We start from the raw sequence: 20,988 nt of genomic DNA, 5'->3' as shown, positions 1-20,988 counted from the left end.
ACAAATGGGACTACTGGAAGAGTGAAGACAGATTGGCCAAGTTTTTCATTCCTTGGATTACCTTAGATACTTCACATGCCCGCAGAAACAATCTGACATGCAAGGTGTCAGAAGTCGAGAAGAAGTTCATAGGGCAGGTGGATGATCGATACAGGAGACAAAAGATTTTGAAAAAATCAGGACAATGGAAAACAGATTGGACCGAGGAAGAGAAGGCACACAAGAGAAAGGGTAGTAGTGGTCCAATAGCTTTAGATAGAACGCAGAGAGGAAAGCTATGTCTTCACCGAGCCAAAACGTATTATGAAAATGTATACGTGGGAGAAGTCAGCTGTGAACATGCTTTCAATTTAGAATATTATACTAAGGATTTCCTAAAGGGAATGCAAGTGATTCCAAATGTGTATTTTGTATGTGGAAGAAATGCCTACGTGAGACTACCCGACAACTGGTACGGATCATGTTACTTGGCAATTATCTTCCCCAAAATATATCATGCCCAAGACTTAGAGATCATCGAGGGCAAGACATCATCGAGAGGAAGGAGAGATATAGGAGATGCAGAAATGGTTGTAGATGTATTTGGAGCTGTGTTCCCTCTTTTGGGTCTAATCCTTAATGATGTCAAAATTAGACGACTGGCAACAGTCGTAGACAGGTTGTCTGCCAGCACTGCTCAGTCTTTAATGCTGGTGGAAGGAGAGATGCAATCGATAAGGGCCATGGTTCTTCAAAATCGTCTTGCATTAGACGTCCTACTAGCAAAAGAGGGCGGAGTCTGTAAGGCTTTGAAGGTCCAGGAATGTTGCACTTACATTCCAGACAATTCAAAGCCCCTTGAGAAAGTTATTAGGAACATAACTGATATTCACAAGGAGATCGAAGACCTGAGTAGAGAAAATGTCTGGGAAAAAGTGGGCCATGGAATGAGTGACGCTGGAGGTTGGCTCACCACATTAGGCAAAAGCTTCGTGTGGTATATACTGAAACCTATCATCATAATATTGATCTGTGGGATCGTGTTGTGGGGATTGGTGAGGGTATTCAAATGGTACAGAGCAAGGAGGGCAGAGAGGGCCCAGAGAGAACAGCTGCAGAGATTAGCTGCCATACAAGACAATCAGTACAGGAGTCTGAGGGCTCTGGAAACGCAGAAACGAGGTGCACTAGCAATCACTGCAGTTTAAGTGTTAGTGATGACCCCGAGAGGTCATCAAAGGGGGGAACTGAGAGAGCGCAAACTGACCTAAATGTATAAGTACATCACACTTACACGTAGTAAGCACAAGTCATGAAGAGAAATGCCATGAGTGCTGATATTATATGCATTTATATTCTGAGATGTGCAGTTAACTTAGTGATTTAAGTAGAAGTGGAACTAATGCAGAAATGTGTGAAATTATATAACTTTATTAGACGTGATTACTCCTGAATCCATGTCGTGTAGCTGCTAAAATGTAAGATGGCATGCGGTTAAACGTAGAACGTGGTAGGCCTCAGGGCCAGAGTTGGAAGGGATGGGAAAGGTGTTTGTTTTCACGACATGGATTCCACTAATGTCTTTTAGTAGTAGCATTAATGGGCCACATTTTATAGATGTGTTTACCAAATTATAGAATAGAGTATTAACATGCTACTAATTAATGAAGGATTTGAATGGTATAGTCATTATGAGAAATGCTGTAGGCCTGAAATGTTTATAGACATTGATTTACACGTATTGGTCTGTGCCGAGAAATGTTGCAAACTTTTGTTGGAAGTCTATGAGAATTGGGATCTTGGCTGCAGATGTCTGTCTGCAAGAGAAAGGGGGGATCCAATTATAAATGAAATGAATAGAGGTTTGTTCAGGAGACGGCACAGACACAGAGGAGGGTTCCGGAATGTTTTAAGGGGTATCAGCGGGCCGGAGAAGAGTCTGAGAAGCAAGGTCAACTCTAACGCACGAGGCCTCATCATGGAAAAAGCCTGAAGCTACACCACGTGAGGGGCGTCTCACGAGGGGCGTCTCAAACGATGTTGTATGTTTTGTATTAGGGACAGCACCCCTGGGTGGAGTTAGAGCAGATGCCTGAGGACCCTTTAGAGAGCGGATGGGTAGGCAGAGAGGGGTCATGACTGGAGAACTATAGGTTTTCACCAAGAGACTAAGAGTGGGTGACTTCCCTAGGGGGTCATTCACCGCTGACACCTTTTGATAGGTTGAGACCTTGTTAAGTAGGGATACCATCCAGAGCAGGGTAGGGACAGCCTAACCTGTGTTTTCCCTCCAACTTTAAATGACGGAGAGATCTCAATACGTGTCAATGCTTATAGCTTTGTTATTCTTAGAACTTGTACTCGTAGTCTTCTTTGCTCGTCTGAGGGTTTTCAGAGAGCACATGTATGTAGTTGGGCCCGTGTATCTTGTGAATCTCATTCTGAGATGCCTGTACTTGCAGCTTATCCTAACTATATAATAAACCTTTGAAAGCTAGAAGTTGTTTGTGATCTTTCAGAGCGGAGTCCGTTATTGGGTGAACTAACTTGGTAAGAGATGCACTTTCTTCCCTCAATGACAGGCAACAAAGGTTCAGTCGACCAGAACGGGGTTTTAGATCAATAGTGATAAGGTATCGATCAAAATCTCGCCCCAGCAGAGCTCTGCGAATCGATTGAGTTAGTAGATGTTTGAAGATTTTGCCGACCAGGGGAGACTACCTACACACATTATGCCGCATAATACAAAACTTGGACCAGGTTGGATCTATGGTTTGTTTACCCAAATCTTACCACTTGGTATCGTGAAAATAAGCATCTCCCCAGAACGCTTTTGGATCACTTACCGGTAATTCTTACGGTTAGGCTCCCCAGGCCAGAGGGTTGTGAATGGCAGTGAAGGTTCCCAGGACAGGCGTTGATGGATGCGGTGTACAATACAGAGTTCCGAACAGCTATCTTAGAGTACTTCGAGTTAAACACAGGCTCAGTCCAGACATGGGCAGTTTTATGAGAAGCATTTAAATCCTATATGCGGGGTCTCTGCATTGCGAAACACTCCGGGGTTCTGAGAGATCTTAGGGGCACGTTATCACGCATTGAACAACAGTTGGGGGCTATGGTTAAAGAACATCTCGCAGGTAACGCCAAAATTGATCAGGACAGCAGATTGAAATGACTATATGAGTTCAGGGATGCAGCGGAATGAGAGACACTCTTCTTGAGCAAATATGCCATAGCGAGGTGATATGATGAGGGAGATCGGCCGAGCCATACCTTGGCACGGCTCCTGCTCCCGGTATGCGGACAGGCTTGTATCCCAGGCATTCAGGCACCAGATGGTAGGATAGTGTCAGATACTGGAGAGATACGTGACGTATTTCTAGAATACTATACGGGGGCTATACACATCCCCCGCTGCGCCTGGGGAGTAGGTCCGAAGAGATTATTTGTCGGAGATAGCTCTCGTTTGGCTGGAAAAGGGGATACAAGATTTCCTGGTGGCGAGTAAATTGCAACTTAGGGCTAACTTACCAAAACCAAAGGGGATGATGATGGCTGATTAGCCAGAAACCAGCCCCTGGATGCTTGTTTCCGATCCATGGAAGACATGGATTGGCAATTCGGGCTGGACTGCTCCCATGAGGCACAGGGTCAGACAGATTTGCATATGGCCATGTCTGAACTGGGGTGGCAGAGTGAGCTAAAGAATGATGATGGATTAAACCCAGATTAGTTGACTGGGCGTGAGTGCTTGCAATGTTCAACACTCCGTCCATCATCCCCTTTGTATTTCCTTTGTTCGCCCTAAATTGGCAGGATATGCCCAGACGTGGGTCCCTTGCTCACTTTGCCACTGGATTCAAACTAGTATGGCTGATGACGGCTGATTAGCCAGAAACCGGTCCCAGGATACTTGTTTCCGGTCAAGGGAAGACATGGCTTGGCAGTTTGGGCTGGACTGTTCCCATGAGGCACAGGGTCAGACTGATTTGCATATGGCCATGTCTGAACTGGGGTGGCAGAGTGAGCTAATGAATGATGATGGATTAAACCCAGATCAGTTGATTGGGGGTGAGTGCTTGCAATGTTCAACACTCTGTCCATCATCCCCTTTGGTTTTGCTTTGTTCGCCCTAAGTTGGCAGGGTATGCCCAGACGTGGGTCTCTTGCTCTCTTTGCCACTGGATTCAAGCTAGCCTGGTTGATGACGGCTGATTAGCCAGGAACTGGTCCCAGGTTGCTTGTTTCCGTTCCAGGGAAGACATGGCTTGGCAGTTTGGGCTGGACTGTTCCCATGAGGCATAGGATCAGACTGATTTGCATATGGCCATGTCTGAACTGGGGTGGCAGAGTGAGCTAAAGAATGATGATGGAGTAAACCCAGATCAGTTGACTGGGTGTGAGTGCTTGCAATGTTTAACACTTCGTCCATCACCCCCTTTGGTTTTGCTCTATCATCTTTGTGCTCATTCGTTGCAAGAGCAAAATGGAATAGATTTTGGATGTTAATTATCGTCCATCAATCATTTGCAGTTGGACCATCCATAAGAGCAGCAAAGGTGTTTTATCAGATGAATGGAACTGCCAGTTCAGCTAAGTAGCTGACTATCCACCCCATCACGCTCATGATGATTGAATTTTGAGGCCAGCAAGACATTCTGTAAAGTGCCCAACCTCATACTAGGCAGCTCACACATGACTGCTGATGGAAAGCACATTATTAATAGTGCTGAATATACATCTACCACCGGCAATAAGGCCACGAACATGGTCTAGGGCTCAGTATAGGTCTCAATAAATCATTCCCATACTCAATCTTGGTAGTATGACTGCGAGAAGGCAGGCTTAAATTAAGCGACAGAGATGTAAAGCATTTAAAAACACCAATTCAGTAAATAATTAAGACACAACATACAATAAAAATCCCACATCAATTTATAGAAATAGGAAATATTTTTTTCTTTAAAGTGATGCTAAAACGACAAAAATCCAATCTAGGGAACCAGAGATAGGAATATTTACCCTTATATAGCACTTTGAAACCTATAGCGCTACTTTGGGACATCTGATCGCACTTGACCGGAACAAAGTCATAGTTTCAGGCCAACCACGATGGAACCCTGCTCAGATACCAATCTCGGTAGACCTTGGTCAAGATTTTACCTTTGAACTTAGAAACATTTCCGGAGCTTTGTCTGCGAAGGTCCCTCGATGCTCTTCACCACTCCGGTTCAGGTGAGAGTCTGTTGGCTTGCTTTTCAGGGAACTCTCAGTCAAACGCTGGAAGTTGGACCTCTAGAGCTTTTCAGCTGGATGAACCAGCAGGTCAGGCCGGCTCACTGTTGAAGTGAGCCGGCTTGGCTCTTGCGGTTGAGTCGGTCCCCTTATGGATGGTTTTTGGCAAACCTGCTCCAAAGTTCTGGAACCTCTTCCTGCAGTTCCTCTTGAGGGTCCAACGTGTCCATAACACAAACCAAGGGTCTGGAAGCTCCAAGATGGTCCTTGAAAAGTTTGGGTCCAGAATTCCCACAATGCACCTGTACAAAACTCTTACAAATCCACTGGATGTGCTCCAGGCAGGGGATATTTGGTGGTGATGGTTCAGGTGAGCTCTGTTAACCTGTAGCTTGCCGGGTGTCCTTTTTTTATTCCTCTTGAAGCAAGGTATATCCAAAGGGATGTAGTTCCAGATAATACAGCAGGAATGCAGGGCTTGGTGGAGCAAATCAAGTTTCTAGCTTGGCAAGCCTTCTTCTCTTAGTTTCAAGCAGAAGATCTGAAAGGCCCTGCAGCTCTCAGATATGTATCCAGTGCTCTCTGGGGTCAAGCAGTAGCGCAGGCCTGTCCAATAAAGTGCAGGGCAACACCCCAGAGCATGACCACTTCCTACACAGTTTGGCATAATCTTCTCCCAGAAAGCACTATTCCTCCAAAATACTTTATGGCATAAGACTTAGCAGAGGAGCAAAAACTAGTTACACCAACCTCCAGTATGGCTCATTTCCATAACTCTCCTCCCCTTACCATCTGCAAATTCCTACCTTAAACCTGCCCTCTGACCGGGTCAGAGGGGCTAGTGGGTAGACGGACCTGGCATTCTCTGCCTGTGCTATCCCCCTTTGAAGCTCCATGCTTTACAACCTCTCCCCCATGCCTCAGCATTCCTTTGTAGCAGTGCTCATACCACCAGATAGCCTCTCCCGGGGTAAGCCACTTATCACTTCATCAAAGCAACCTTGCTAATCTTGTTAACACTGACCAATCAGGGAAGAGGGCAGGAAGGCTGAATTTTGGCTTACAGACAAAAAGTCTCATAACGTCTTTTCTGTATACATTAGGATAAATTCAACAATGGCATATCGTCGGATTTATTAATACCATTCTCCTAAGTCCTTGAACGGTATTTTATTTAATTCCTAGCATTCATAAACTATTGCCATGCTATCCTATGTGTCTAAGCATCTACAATGGAGAAAGTGCAGTGTGCAATTTATCCATCATCAGGGCTATAAAACATATTTTATAAGCCCCCTGCTTATAGTTACATGACCCCTCACCCCTGGGACACCTTGGGGAGACTTTAGGGGTCCCGAATATGCAAGAATAGTGTAGCTCCTTATTCCACAGTTCTCCTAGCACCAAAGTTGATGGGAGGCACTTTACTACAATGGGGGAAGTTAAAAAATTAGCAATTTCTCTCTCCCGATGTCATATAAAACATCTTGTATAAGGGCCCTCCTTATAATGACATGAGCCCCCGCCCCTAGGGGAGACCCTGGGGGTAGCTAAAATGCCACAATATTGTAGTTTATCCCCCTACCACCAAAGTCGATGTTGCGCACAATTTACCTTTAAAAGCAGTGCTGCAACACAGGGCTGCTTTTAAAATGACCTCAGGCTCTCAGCAGTGCTCACATGCAAGTGCAACAAACGCTATTGGCCTCTAAACTGCCATGCCCTATTATGTACTAGGGTCTTATAGGGTAGGTCATGCCAATCATAGGTGTACCCTAACACATAATGTACCCTAATGCATGTGTATGTTTTCACTGTGTTCAACATAGCAGTGGCTGTTTTTAACATAGCACTGGCCCTGGGCCTGCCCGGAGCCGAGCCCGGGCACTCTGAGTCCTATCATGTTTAGGCCGCATACATGCTGAGAAAATGGCACTTCTCCCTAAGCTCCTATACCTATTTCAGGCCTTACCTAAAGAACTGGAGGTTGGCTTCCTTCAAAAAGTGAAGGATAAGATCCTACTCTTTACCTGTCAGGGGGCGCGCTCGCTTCTCCTACTCCCTACTGCGCCACTCTTGCAAAGAAGGGGGTGTTGGCCGCCCAGTCATTCACTTATATGACAAGGCGGTGCAGTTGAGAGTTTTGGTTGAATGGTCGAAACAGGAATCCGATAAACATTGGTTACATATGGACCTCAGTGTGACTGGTAGGACTATCTAGGATCTGGTTTGGTGCCCCAGAAAGGACAGGCCCAAGAACACATACATTAGCACTCCCACACGCACCACCCTAAGAGTGTGGGACTCAGTCACAGGTGACGATAGGTGGACTTCATTCCCCTCTCTGTTTACACCGCTCCACTTCAACCCAGCATTCCCCCCGGCCCTACATGAGGGGCCTTTTGACGCCTGGAGGAAGGGGGTTGCCTAGCCTTGACACATTTGTTCCATAATTTTGACCCTCCCACTTTTGATAATTGCAAACGGGACTATAAAATAGGAAATATAGAAAGATATCACTATACTCAATTGATGCACTGGGCCCTTACTCCTCAGGTACGGGACGCAGTCACCCGGCCTCTTACAAAATTCGAGGCCTTCCTCACCAAGACTACTTCTATGAAAGGGGTGATTTCCTTTATATGGGCCCGATTCACAGAACTAACAAGACAAAATCCTAAACTTACTACTTTTGGTATTCACAGAAGTTAGGATTTTGTCTTAGGTTTGTCTTAAGACAGACTTGAGACAGACTTAAGTTAGGATTTTGTTGTACGTTTGTCTTAAGTCTGTCTAGTCTTAAGTTTGTCTTAAGACAAACTTAAGACAAAATCCTAACTTCTGTGAATACCAAAAGTAGTAAGTTTAGGATTTTGTCTTAAGTTAGTTCTGTAAATCTGGCCCTTAATGGCTTTCTGCTTCACACCACACTTTCCCCGCGCCCACGTTACATGTCCATGTTGGAAGATTTGCTGCAACGTGGTATTTCTAATGAGGAATGGACACATTTGTGGTCTGACATTATACGATTCAATCACTCCACGGAGCTCAGGGAAGCACACTTGGAGATCATGATGGAGTGGTACCCGCATCCGTCCAAGCTTAGGCAGATCTTCCCCACCACCTCCGATAGATGTTGGAGAGGGTGAGGACTCCTTGGGGACTTTTAACACATATGATGGGATTGCCCGACTATCCGCCCCTTCTGGGAAGAAATTCTGGCACATATAAAGGACATGTTAGGACACCCTATCCCACTACCATGATGGGCGTCCTTTTGGGACTTCGTGACTCTTCCCTAGAACACCAGACCTGTGCTGATAAAACAATCAAGTGGATTTGTATTGGAGCAGCTAAGATTACCTTGGCAGCCGCCTGGAAGAGGAAGGAGGCGCCGGCTATCTCCCTTTGTCACTCTCGTCTGTGGAAACTGCTCAGCCTAGAACGCATGTCTGACATTTTCGGGGATAACTATGAGAACTTTGAATTTAAATGGGGCCCCTTAGTCACTTTTCTTTCAGACGGCCTTCCATTGGCTGTTTGTCCTGGCACCATTAGAACCCGTCATCTCTTTCATCTTTAATTAAGAGCTCTATTGTCATAAGCTACCTTCACTGTATGAATGTTGCCGCCCACCACGGGAGGGGTGGGCGGTGGGTACGGGGATGTTATTCCGGATATTTATTTTCGTTATCTCACATTTGGGAAATGTTTGTATATGATTTATATTCACGTCATGTATCTCCTTCCGGTTGGAAGGCGTAGGAAAGTTACCGTCACAGACAGAAGCTGAAAAGCCTGTAGATCTGCTTGGCCATATTTTGTGCTTAAAAGATCTCGCTCCAAGCTCCATAGCTTTCAGAAACTGTATCCTGCATTTGAGCCACCCATAGAGGACAGAGTTTGATTAATACTGGGCAATAAACCTTGTTCAGCACTTTTAACTTTGTTGAAGTATACTGCTCCCCTGCGAGGGATGCTGGGATGGTACTATCTAAGAATGTGTGCTGTAAACATTTTATAAAAATACCTTTGACAAAAAATAGGAAAAGAGTACAATCATATCTAGGAGAATTAATTTGCTGCATTCACGCATACCTTCTAAACATTATTGGCTGAAATACAGTGGGACTAGAGTGGAGAAGGAGAAAAAAAACCTCAAATTCCATCCACCATGCGCTCCCTACCTACCCTAGAAAACACGCTTATGTCTTTTTAATTATAGAAGCATAAGAGTACAATAAATGATATGTACTTAAATATCACCACCCAGTATAACAGCATAAAACATTTCACACTAAGGGGGTCATTAGGATGGCGGGCAGACTTTGCCCGCCCGCCATCCTGTCGGGAATTGGGACCGCCCGCCATAAGGGCAGGGGTCCCGTGGGTGGTATTAGGATGTGGCCCCCACATTGGTGGACGCATCCTACATTTATAACATTGTGGTGGGCGGTGCTCTCTGCACCGCCCGCCACAATGCCATAAATTTATGTATGCATTTGCATACACAATGCGGCAGGCACAGCGGGTGCCTACCGCATTGTATATGCAAATGCAGGGGGGTACCAAAGGTACCCCCGTGTGCACCCCTCACCCCTCACCCCTCCTTCACTTTGGGGGCCCGCAGGGGGCCCCCAAAGTGAAGACCGCATTGTAAAATGCCCATCATAATATGGCTGGCGGTGTCTGATAGACACCGCCACCATATTATTCCTTTTCCGCCCCGGCCGCAAGGCGACCGGGGCGGAAAAGCGGCGGACGGTCTTTCCGTCCGCCGAGGTCCCCCCGCCATACTAATATGGCGGGGGGGAAAACGAGTGAGGATGTCGGGCGGATTGCCCCCGCCAGTCTGGCGGTGGCTACCGCCAGCCTGGCGGGGCACTCTGCCCGACATCCTAATGGGCCCCTATGTCTCATTACTCTGGTGGAGCTAAGGAAATCCATGTTACATTAATGAAGTCATAAAGATTGTGAAAAATCCAAATATTACAAAGAAAAAGCATAGCAAAAAGTCCACGTCCATTTGGCAGAAGAGTGGAAACAGTGCAGTATGTGGCTACTGCCTCATTTTGGAGCACATTGTCACACATATATGTTTAATACTTGGTGTAGTAGCTCTGTCATTTAAATGCCTGTGTATTACTTATTCACCTTCTGAACTCCAGCATGAAATTTTTTTGAGGGAGCTGCAGCATCTCCTGCACCCCTATTTCCAGGGCCCATGAAAGGAGGTTAAGGAACATACAATAGAAGGATAGCTTGAACGTTTATTTTAATGTGCGAATCAAAGAAGTAAGCATTTACATACATTTACAATTGTGACAAATATAAAATAAAAATAAAAATATGAGCAGGAGACAATGAAATAAAGCGGGGGAGGGGCTTATTAGATTCCAAGTTCTATTTTTTGGAAGTTCATTTTGAAAAATGCCAAAGAATTTTAATGTTATTTGAAGGAAATAGGCAATCCATCCAACATAAGAGGTATTCCATAGCATGGTCTTCCCCTGATGCTAGTTTGTAAATATAAATGTAAAAACAGACACATACTACTTTTGAGTTTTAACACTTTCCGTGCTGCGAACGTCCAACGGTCGTCGCGTGCACTACCTCGCTAGTGCTGCGCACGACCGTTGGACGTCCGAATCCCGTTAGCGCGATCGAACGTCCGCACTGGAGCGGAATGTTCGACGCGCTAAACGGGTTAAGGATTCCATGCAAGTCCTTGCAATGCCACAATTAAAAAAACACATTGCCATTTTAAACTTGATTTTATTAGCCACAATCAGATACCCGGTACAAATATTTGCCAGTAATTGACGAGTGTCTTGTTCTTTGATGTGAAGTAGATGATTTGCATATGCCCACTAAGAGGGGCCATTCCATCTGTGACACATTTATCCTATCTTTGTGTTTCAGACGAAGCATTTTGCATGCTGGAACTTTTGAGTCCATGATTACAAAGATTGAAGAAGGGGTCGGCAAAATAGGGATTTTTAGTCCATGTTTAATAAGCGTGACTTTTATGAAAATGTAGGCCCAGATTTAAAAAGATTTTCCGCTGCGTTTGTATGTTTTTTTTTTAGCACAGACCTGGTGCAAAATCCATGATGATATTTACAATTCAAACAAAATAGTGATTTGCGTTGGTTTGTAACTAAAAGTAAAGCGAGCCAGGGTAGTGCACTGCCTTGTGTTACTTTGCATCCACCCAAAGAATTTGATGAAAATCCATATCTGCAAAAATGTTTAGACAATTTGCGCCCAAATCCTGCGTCACTTTGATGCTCGTGTAACAAAAAGAAATATTTTTGTTTCTCCTTGTTTTTCTTCTCTTTGCATGTGTGCTGTATCCTTCAGGACATATGGAAGGAGAACATTGCTTTGTTAGAAATGTGGGTCCCTAGTTGGCTGAGGTAGGTACCTTCGACCAAGAAGGGACCCTTCTTCCTGGACAGGGTAAGGGGGATACACTTCTAAAATAACCCCTGCTCACCCCCTTGGTAGCTTGGCTCAAGCAGACAGGCTTTTATCAAAGGCAGTGTGTAAAGCATTTGTGAACACATACAGTAATACAGTGAAAACACTACAAATGGACACCACACCAGTTTAGAAAAATAAGTAATCTTTATCTAAACCAAACAAAACCAAAAGACAAAAATCCACAATAAAGTAATAAAAATAAGCAAATTGCAGATGCAACACTTTTCAGACAAAGTACCTTGGATGTGTCGTGCACACAAACAAAGAGGGCCCCAGGAAAGGTGATGCGTCGGTTCCTTACATGCAGGGACGGTGATGCGTCGGTTCCTTACTCCAGGGGTGGTGATGTGTTGGTTCTTTACTGCTACGCATGGTAGGTGATGCGTCGGTTCCTTCCCTGAGAGGAGGTGATGCATCAGTTTCTTACTGCTTGGGGAGGTGATGCGTCTGTTTCTTACTGCGTCCTACAACGATGCAACAGACCTGGTGCCTCGATGCAATGAGACGATCCGGGACGATGTATGGGTTCTTGCAGCCGTACAGCAGGGCTTGCGTCAGAATCGGTGCAGTGAGCTCGGACTTTGGAGATCGGTGCACTCGCTGCGGCGTCCAGCGATTTCTCGAACCCCGGGCAGGCGCTGTGACGATTTCTTCAGTGATGCATCGGAAACAGGTGCAGATGGTTCATGCTTCTTGTTGCATTGCTTTCCAGCTGCAGGCCAACCCCAGACAGCAAGCAGAACAGGAGCAGTATTCCTCCTCAGCTTCTCCGGCTCTTCTCCTTGGCAAAGGTTCTCCTTGTCATCTCTGAAGTCTTTTCTATCCCTGAGACTTCCAACTGGAGGAAAGCTCTACTAGCCCATGGAGAAAACTCTAACAGTAGGATGATGAAAGCACAGGCCAGTATTTTCCCTGCCCAAGAAGCAACCACTGCAGGCCAACCACAACAGCACACATCACAGGGGCAGTACTCCTCCTCCAGCTTTCCCAATTCTTCTTCCTGGCAGGTTCCTTAGTTGAGCAGTGATCTCAAAGTCTGGGGTCTGGGCACCTTTTTTATACAGTAAATCTCTTTGTTCTCTCCTGGCCCAGGGCTCTGAGCCCAGTCCAAACTAGTTCTGAGGGGCACTTTGCAAGTGCACAACAACCTCCATTGTCAGTGTGAGCCCTGACTCCAGACGCACCACAGTGGGATGGACCCATCATTGTGGAAGGCAGGACAGCCCTATTCAGGTGCAGGTGCTACTCCTCCCAACACTCCAAATGCAGACCAGGCACTGCACGTCCCCAACCCCTGTCACTCCAAAGCCAGGCAGTCAATACACATCCTATCAGAGGCACACTGGATGGCTAAGCAAAAAACTACCTACTTTCTAAAAGTGGTACTTTTAAACACAGAATGTAAAAATGACCCTCAATAAAAGATGCACTTTAACCTTATGAGTTCAGCCATACTAAACTTTATTTCCCTACCTTGTTCCCAGGGGTAGTTGGGCTTATAAGATGTTATAAGCAAACTTCCAATTCTATCCTATGGGAACAACTAGCCTTGCAGGTGTGAAAAACAAAATTGGCAGTATTACACTAGCAGGACATGCCACAAACACCAGGGCATGCCCTACCTTTCACATACACTGCGCCTTGCCCACAGGGGTCCCTTGGGCCTACCTTAGAAGTGACAAACATATCAGAAAAGGGAAGGTTAGGGACTGGCAAGTATGTGCACTTACTAAGTCGACATGGCAGTACCAGACTGCAAACCGGTTATGCAACGGCAGGCATTGGGTTACATTTAGAGGCTGCTTATGTGGGTAACACAATCAGTGCTGCAGGCCTACTAGCAGAATTTGATTTACATGCATTGGGCACACACAGTGCACTGTACTAGGGACTGACAAGTAAATCAAATCAGCCAATTATGCAAACACCAATCCATACATACAATTTACATGGAGGGCATATGCACTTTGGCACTGATCAGCAGTGGTAAAGTGTCCTGAGTTATAAAGCCAACAAAAACAGGTCAGAAAGTGACTCAGTGTGTGGCACAAGCCATTTGGCTGTGCCACACTGAGTCACTTTCAAAGCACAGGGATGCGAAGTATTTACAACAATATGTTGAATCCCTGCGCTTTCCCCTGGCCTAGCACACAATGAGCTGCCATGTGCTGGTGCAGGAGCCTTTCCCAATTGTGCAAGGATGCCTTTGTCGTAGTGAGATGTTTTCTTTGCAGGAAGGGACACCTTCCTGAACATAAACAATCAATTGAGGTTATTTCCTCTTTCCTTACATGTAGTAGAATGCAGCACGCATTGAAAGAGGAAAAAAACGTGGAGAAATTTAAACATTTCTCCTTGTAGTGCCTCGCTGCGCCACCCCAGGGGTGGCATAGCATTCGGATGCATTTCCAGGGTTCCAATTTCTCGTAAATCTGGAAATGCATCAGAAAACCTGGGTGTTGCGTGGGAACACCCACAGCAGCACCCATGTCATGCCCCTTACACACAAAGTATTGCATGAGAAGGGGCGATATTTACAAGCACTCGTAAAGCCACACAGGGTGGCTTTATGTGTTCTTGCAAATATCAGGCAGCAGGTTCCGCCTCCGGTGCATCATGCAACGTGACAAACCTGGGGCGCAAAGGGCTTGCAAATAAGCCCCATAGTTCTTCAGCAAGAAGCACAAAAATGATGGTGATCGCAGCTCAGAAACCCTTGCACTATGGCGCATGGCTGTTGAAAGTGCCCCAGCAAAGGAAGAGAGGAGAACTGCACCACTTCTTTGTAGATATGGCTCATTTCTGCCCTCTCTAGGTCACATAACACAATGCAGCAACTTTGCTGGCCTGCATTGCATCAACTCTCTGTGAATATGGGCCTTATTTAAAATGCATTTTTGCCAGCTGTCTGTGTGAAAACTGTACACCAGGGTACATCTGGCCTATAAAATGTATCCCTAATTAGTGGTGGGTGATAAATTCCGCCCCACCTGTGTAGTTCGTGGAGTTTTCCCCACTCTGTGTTACGTTTGTAATGTGGAGCTCTGCCACCTGCCACATGGTGGTGTTTTTCTAGCATTCGATTTGTTAACATTAATTTGGTGAGCGAGGATTGGCATCCCATAGCGCGACTTCTGGGTGCTAGAATGGCGCCCGGCAACACTTTGTCAACGTGGGGGGTTGAGGCAGGTTAATCAATCAATCAGGGATCTTACATCTCACGGCTAATCACCCGTTAGTGTCTCAAGGTGCTGGGAGTGGGTTCTGCAGTGAAGTCGAAAGCCAGTTCAGTTGAAGAGCCAGGTCACGACTATTCGTGGTGAGAAAGCTGTCGCTTGTGTGGAAAATCTACGCGAGCAGCAGTAAAAGAGCAGTGCCCTGTGGCGCGACGCATCATGCCGTTAGCGCTGATAATAAAGCGTGGAAAAAGCTTCCGGTGAACAAAATCAGTGAGCGCAGAGCAACATACCGATTTCCGCACACTCGCGGAACCTCTCAGAGTTTATATATAACTCCATAGAATTCTGCGGAGTGAAACTCCATGAGTACCGCCCACCTCTTTACATAGTACCTGGATGAATTTTTTTAAGTAATAAAGACTTGGGACATTTCAGTACAAAAATGTTTCAGTTATCTGGCGAGTAAAGGAAATACAAGTAAAATGCCCAATAACGTCATGTGTAAAGTTATCATTAAAACTTGCAGGCTTGCACAGTAGGTGACTGCTGTTGTCCCAGAGCTAGAAGCCAGTATGCAATGATGACATTTTAAATCCCATCAAGCATGTTCGAAATGGGGAATGGTTGGGTTAAAAATCAATACATTTGTTTCAATCAGTATTCCTCAATTTGATAGCCCAAATACTGACCAGTCAGAGAGAATAGTTTGTTAATCCGACATTGTCTACATTTCTGATACAGCTGCCCAAGATTCATTAGCCATCCTCATCTCCTTCCTGCTTGAATCTGTGACACCATCCCTCTCTGCCTTAAAGCTCGGCCTGCTAGTCAATAACAACCTGATATGGAATTATTTGCTCTATAAACTCAACAGGCATCAGGTTCCCATTTCCCACTGACCATTGCAATTAGCGATCAGTGGCTACTGCATCCCATCTCATTTCTACCATATCCACCAATGCTTTAAACCATTCCAACAAATGTGATGTAACCATTGGCTGTTAAAAGGCCTTCTCCAATAAATGCATAAATTATAAGTTAATACAGCTTTGGAAGAGTTACCATAGGCTGTTCATCAACAAAGATCTTCTTTCCCGTGACTTTCTTATAGCGATCCATGGGCAATCCAGAATCCTGGTCGGTCACAAAAGGCGAGTCAATATTTTTCCTGTTGGATTAAAAAACAAATGCTTACTCTGTGCCCACGTTTAGGCTAAGGAAAGTGTCAAGGAACTTGATTAAAACAGGAAGGAAACCTGAGAAATGAGTAGCAATAAATTACACCACACATAATCTCAAATCATTGTCAGCTCACAGATCACCAGTAGAAACCACCAGGAGCAACAACAACTGCATAACAAAAGTGAGGCGAGAGGGACAAACATGAAAGATAAGAGTTTCCGGTCAGACAAAGTGGAAGCACGAGGTTCAGAATGAAAATTCTGTGCTATTTGTAAGTGCAATTAGATAACTATCATTGGAATTTTAAAATAAATCAGGTCTCCTAAGCTTAAACTCATTGTAGAGAGACTGATACACTATGTTTCGTTATACACTAACACTAACATCTCACCTGTAGGTCATGGTCAATATGAAGGATAAACATGCAAATAAAAGCAAGAGCCTTCTGCATTGCCCTGCAACCAGTTTAAAAGAAAGTGCAGTACAGTGCCAACCTCTTTCAGTAGCTGTGGCAATCAGTGCTGGTTGTATGTCTTACTACGAATTCCGTTGCAACGCATGCCTTTTCCACGCATGCGTTACCACGGAATTCCTTTTCCATGCATCACCTTTACCACAAATTTTTCTTTACCATGCATAGATTTACAACGATTTTCGTTGTAAATTTATGCATGGTGAGGGCATACTCGTTTTAAAGGTTATTTCTCTCCCGTTACATGACCCCGGCCCTCACTCCTTATTATTACCACTGCCCTAAACCCTTAATCTTTTTTTTTTTTAAACTAAAATTGCCCTTACCTTTTTAACTCGTCTCTTCTTCATCTTCGTTTGTTACGTAGGACACGTTGCTTGTACTTCGTAAAGAGGATGCAGAAGTTTATTCCAGCTTCCCCTCTAACGACGCTGATTGCTTCGGCATTTAAGGTTCGTTTTTTTGGGGGGCAGACCCCCCCCACCCCTCTTTTTAATCCTATGCTTTATTCTTTTTTTTGGGGGGGAAACTCCCCCAAACCCCCTTTTATTTTTTGCATTTACCACACATGCCTTTACTACGTATCTCCTAGTAAAGGTATGCATGGTAAAGGCTGTCGTTGTAACCACACATGCGTTGTAATGCATGCGTGGTAAATGTTTTCGTGGAAACGGCCGCGTTGTAATGGCCGTTTCCCTCAGTGCTCTACTGCGACAGATTATCATCGATTTGACAGTGTTGAACTGATGTACTGTAAATTATCTTTAAAAGATGCACAGCTGTGCTCCCAGGCCAGCATAGTTCTTACACATTCTACAGCATTTCTGTTGGCTCGGGAGGTTCAACAAGAAAACAAAACACTACCACTGACTTTCAAGCCCATTCAACAACTAGGAAGGAAACCTGGGCCAGATGTACGACCATTGGAATTTGCAAGTCGCAAATTGTGACAAATAGCGAGTCGCAATTTGTGAGTCACAAAATCCAAAGTACAACAGTGTCTGAGACACTGTTTGCTTTTCCCAATGGGATGGCAAATTGCATGCCACATTCATATTAATGAGGCTGTCGCAATTTGAGACCAATGAGAATAGCTGGCACTCCCAAGGATAGTGGCCTGCTGGGGTCTGCAGACCTCCATGTCTGGGACTGCTTTTAAATAAAGCAGTTTTTTTAATGCATCCCATTTTCCTTAAAGGAAAACGGGGTGCATTTAAAAAATAAATATGAAACTTTTCAGTTTTATTTTTAAGGTAGGCAGTGGTACCTGAGACCACTGCCTGCCCTTAAAAAATATTTGTGCATGCATTCACAAAGGGCATGTGGTCCCTTGTGGACCCCTTCCCGTTTGCGAGTGCTGTACCACCCATTTGAGAAGGGTGGTAAACTGCGAGTGTTTTGCGACCGCAATTGCAGTCCAGGAAGGAATGAAAGATGTTGCAGCCTGGATGAGCAACCTTTGCCTTAAGCTCAACTCGGAAAAGATGGAGGTCCTCGTCCTTGGACCCTACTCCACTGCCTGGGACAACACCTGGTGGCCCTCCGCCCTTGAAAACCCACCCACTCCGACAGACCACGCCCGAAATATCGACATCATTCTAGACTCCTCCCTCACCATGACCTGCCAGATCAATGTCGCCACCTCCACCTGCTTCAACTCTCTCTGCATCCTCCGCAACACCTTCAAGTGAATACCCCCCGAATGCAGAAAGACCGTCACCCACGCACTCATAACCAGTGGACTACCGGAACGACCTCTATGCTGGAATCAACAAGTCTCGACTACAAAAACTCCAAACCATCTAGAACACTGCAGCCAGACTCATCCTCGGAACCACACAACATGAGCACATGTCCCAGCACCTGCAAGCCTCCACTGGCTCCCCATCGAGAAGAGAGTAACCCACGCCTACAAATCCCTCCACAACATCGGACCCAAATACCTCAAAAAGAGTCTCCTCTCACGTACCCAAAAGGAACCTCCGCTCCGCAGACCTCGCCCTGGATGGGACTCCGCGCATCCACAGAACCAGAGCAGGTGGAAGAGCCGTCTCCTACATCGCAGCTAAGGCCTTGAACAAACTCCCAGTCAACATCAGATACTCCCCCACTCTGCACACCTTCAGGAAGAGCCTCAAGACCTGGCTCTTTGACTGATCTGGAGCTGCACCTCCACCACCCTCCCTCCAGCGCCTTGGGACCCTCACGGGTGAGTAGCATGCTTAAAAACCCCTGATTGATTGATTGAGTCAAAAAACATTCTTACATGGGTGTTGGAGTCGCTATTAGGAAGGGATACCCTTGGCACGCCCCTTCCTAATAGCGAGTCAGTAATTAATTAGCGATTCGCAAAATAGGGTTAGTACATTGGCCTGACGTTTTTCGTGGTCGCAAAGGAGCTGAACTCTCCTTTGTGACCGCAAAATTAGGTTGAACATCTGGCCACCTATGTCTTGTGAAGTTTGTTTTCCACTCAATAGGACACTATAATTTAAAAAAGATTTTGGGCCTTAATGAATCTGGCCGTCCATGGACCGCCAGACTCATGGTGGCAGTCTCCTGACCGCCCTATTATGACTAGGGTGGTTGGGCCACCCTGGGACCCCCGCAACCGCCAGGGAACTGCCATTCTCTGGCAGTTGTGCAGCAGTCCTGAGGCTGCAATATGCTTGGAGGGGCTGCTGCGCTGCCGCCAAGCATATTACGAGTTTCCTCACCGCCACACTTTTCATGGCTTGCGACCACCATGAAAAGTGTGGTGGTAAGGAAACAAAGGGGGTACTACATGTATCACGCCATGTAGATGCACACAGGGGGGCACAACATGTGTCCGTCTGTGTGCATGCACATCAGTCCTGCATGGCATGGACTGCTGCAGTCCATGCCAGGCAGGTACTATTTTGATCTTCACAATGGCGGTGCCTAATAAATAGGCACCGCCATGGGAACACCGAAAACAGCCCACCAGACAGGAGAAAACTCCTAATCTGGTGGGCGGTTCAGACATGGGTTTGGCGGTGCTGGATCGGGCGGTCCTGCAACCACACCACCAAACTCATAAGGCCCTCAGACAATTTCCCAAAATCAAGGCAGCTGACTCTTAGTTGTTAAAGTGTGTTCAAATAGCACATCATCAGTCATTCTCGATAGCTCCTTGAGTGGGTAAGGCTAGTGATGGGTTAACTTTAAATGAAGTGTGCTCTTATGGGAGATTCAGATTAGGTCATGTGACCAGCCTCCACTCATTTTATATGTTTTACCTTTAGTTTATCATTGCTAACGGTCTAAAAAAATAAGTTAATTATTAGTCTAGCCAATAATTACTTCTGTTATTTGGAGTGGACTTCATTTGGTGGGAGCCTGTTCTTACCTTAACTGTCCCCTTGCTACCCAACACACAGATATTGGTTGTCCCATTTTAGGCTTTGATGCCATGGCTACAATTGTGACTTACTGCTCACCTATGACTATGCAAAATATGAAGGATGCCTGTATAATTGCTTCTAATTTTCCTGTGGTGTGCATGACACTGTGGTCAGATTCCCTGGTGGTACTCCTGCTGATATTGTATGGAGTGGAATTTGGTACTTTTCCTAGAGTCCATATATCTTTCTGAACAACCTCTACATATGGTGTCATGTGGTGTCTCTTTGCAGCACCAGCTCACCTCAAGTGTAACAGATCACATATATTTCGTGAAAACTCTGAGGGTGAAATACGAGTGACAGGGACTAAACACAGGCACCATTATATATTTGGATCAAGAGGTTAGCCATCTTTCTGCAAAATGCATATATGCCCGAACACATTTCTGAAAATAAAGGGTGTAATTGAAGTATGTACCTTTTCTTGTCTTCACATTTGCATCCATCCTCACGAGATTTTGGGATATGTGCATCATTTGCTTACTCCTTTCAGTCCAGCATCATAATAAACTAGATTCCTGCCAACTGGGAGACTCAGGGTGTTGACTTTATACATAAGTGGGCCTTAATCCAAGAATCTTATGCAGTACCAGTTCCATTCTATATGAGTGTTATGCTTCAGAAGGACAGATACTGAGCGGCACAGCAGTAGGAAAGAACACCAGAATGAAATAAGAGGTACACCATTATATATATTTTGAAGGATTGTCAGCCTAATCAGACATCCAGATGTTCTGGTCTGCCATCTAACTCATATTAAGTCTCCATACACCCAGACCTAACAAATGTGGAGACAGACCACTCCGATGTTGAGGTTTAATCACTGTGAAACAACCTCACCATACCTACCCTCTCAGAAGTCTGGGATTCGAAGTAGACTTTCTCAAGTGCTGCAAAGGACTGAAGATAGTTCTGTTAATGGTGGCCTTTTACAAAATTCTTTACACACCTCAGGATCTATTGATTGGTAGGCGCACAAAGGCCCTGTCATTATAATAGAGTGCTGCATGGTCAGATGCCCAAGACT

General features: G+C 45.4%; 1 protein-coding gene across 3 annotated transcripts in view; it reads right to left on the bottom strand.

Annotated features, from left to right (window-relative positions):
* The window catches only part of LOC147692969 (protein SSUH2 homolog), a 459,976-nt gene that overhangs the window by 254,477 nt on the left and 184,511 nt on the right, over positions 1-20,988 (bottom strand). For all 3 annotated transcript variants that reach the window (XM_086939216.1, XM_086939217.1, XM_086939218.1), the window contains one exon: positions 15,945-16,050. In XM_086939216.1, the coding sequence (XP_086795342.1) occupies positions 15,945-16,050 (106 nt within the window). The remainder of the gene's footprint in view (positions 1-15,944; positions 16,051-20,988) is intronic.

This window comes from Lissotriton vulgaris, chromosome 9 (genome assembly GCF_964263255.1).
Source record: "Lissotriton vulgaris chromosome 9, aLisVul1.2, whole genome shotgun sequence".
Classification (NCBI taxonomy): Eukaryota; Metazoa; Chordata; class Amphibia; order Caudata; family Salamandridae; genus Lissotriton; species Lissotriton vulgaris.
The sequence above is the reverse complement of the archived record's forward strand: the minus strand, read 5'-3'. Positions and strand labels throughout refer to the sequence as shown.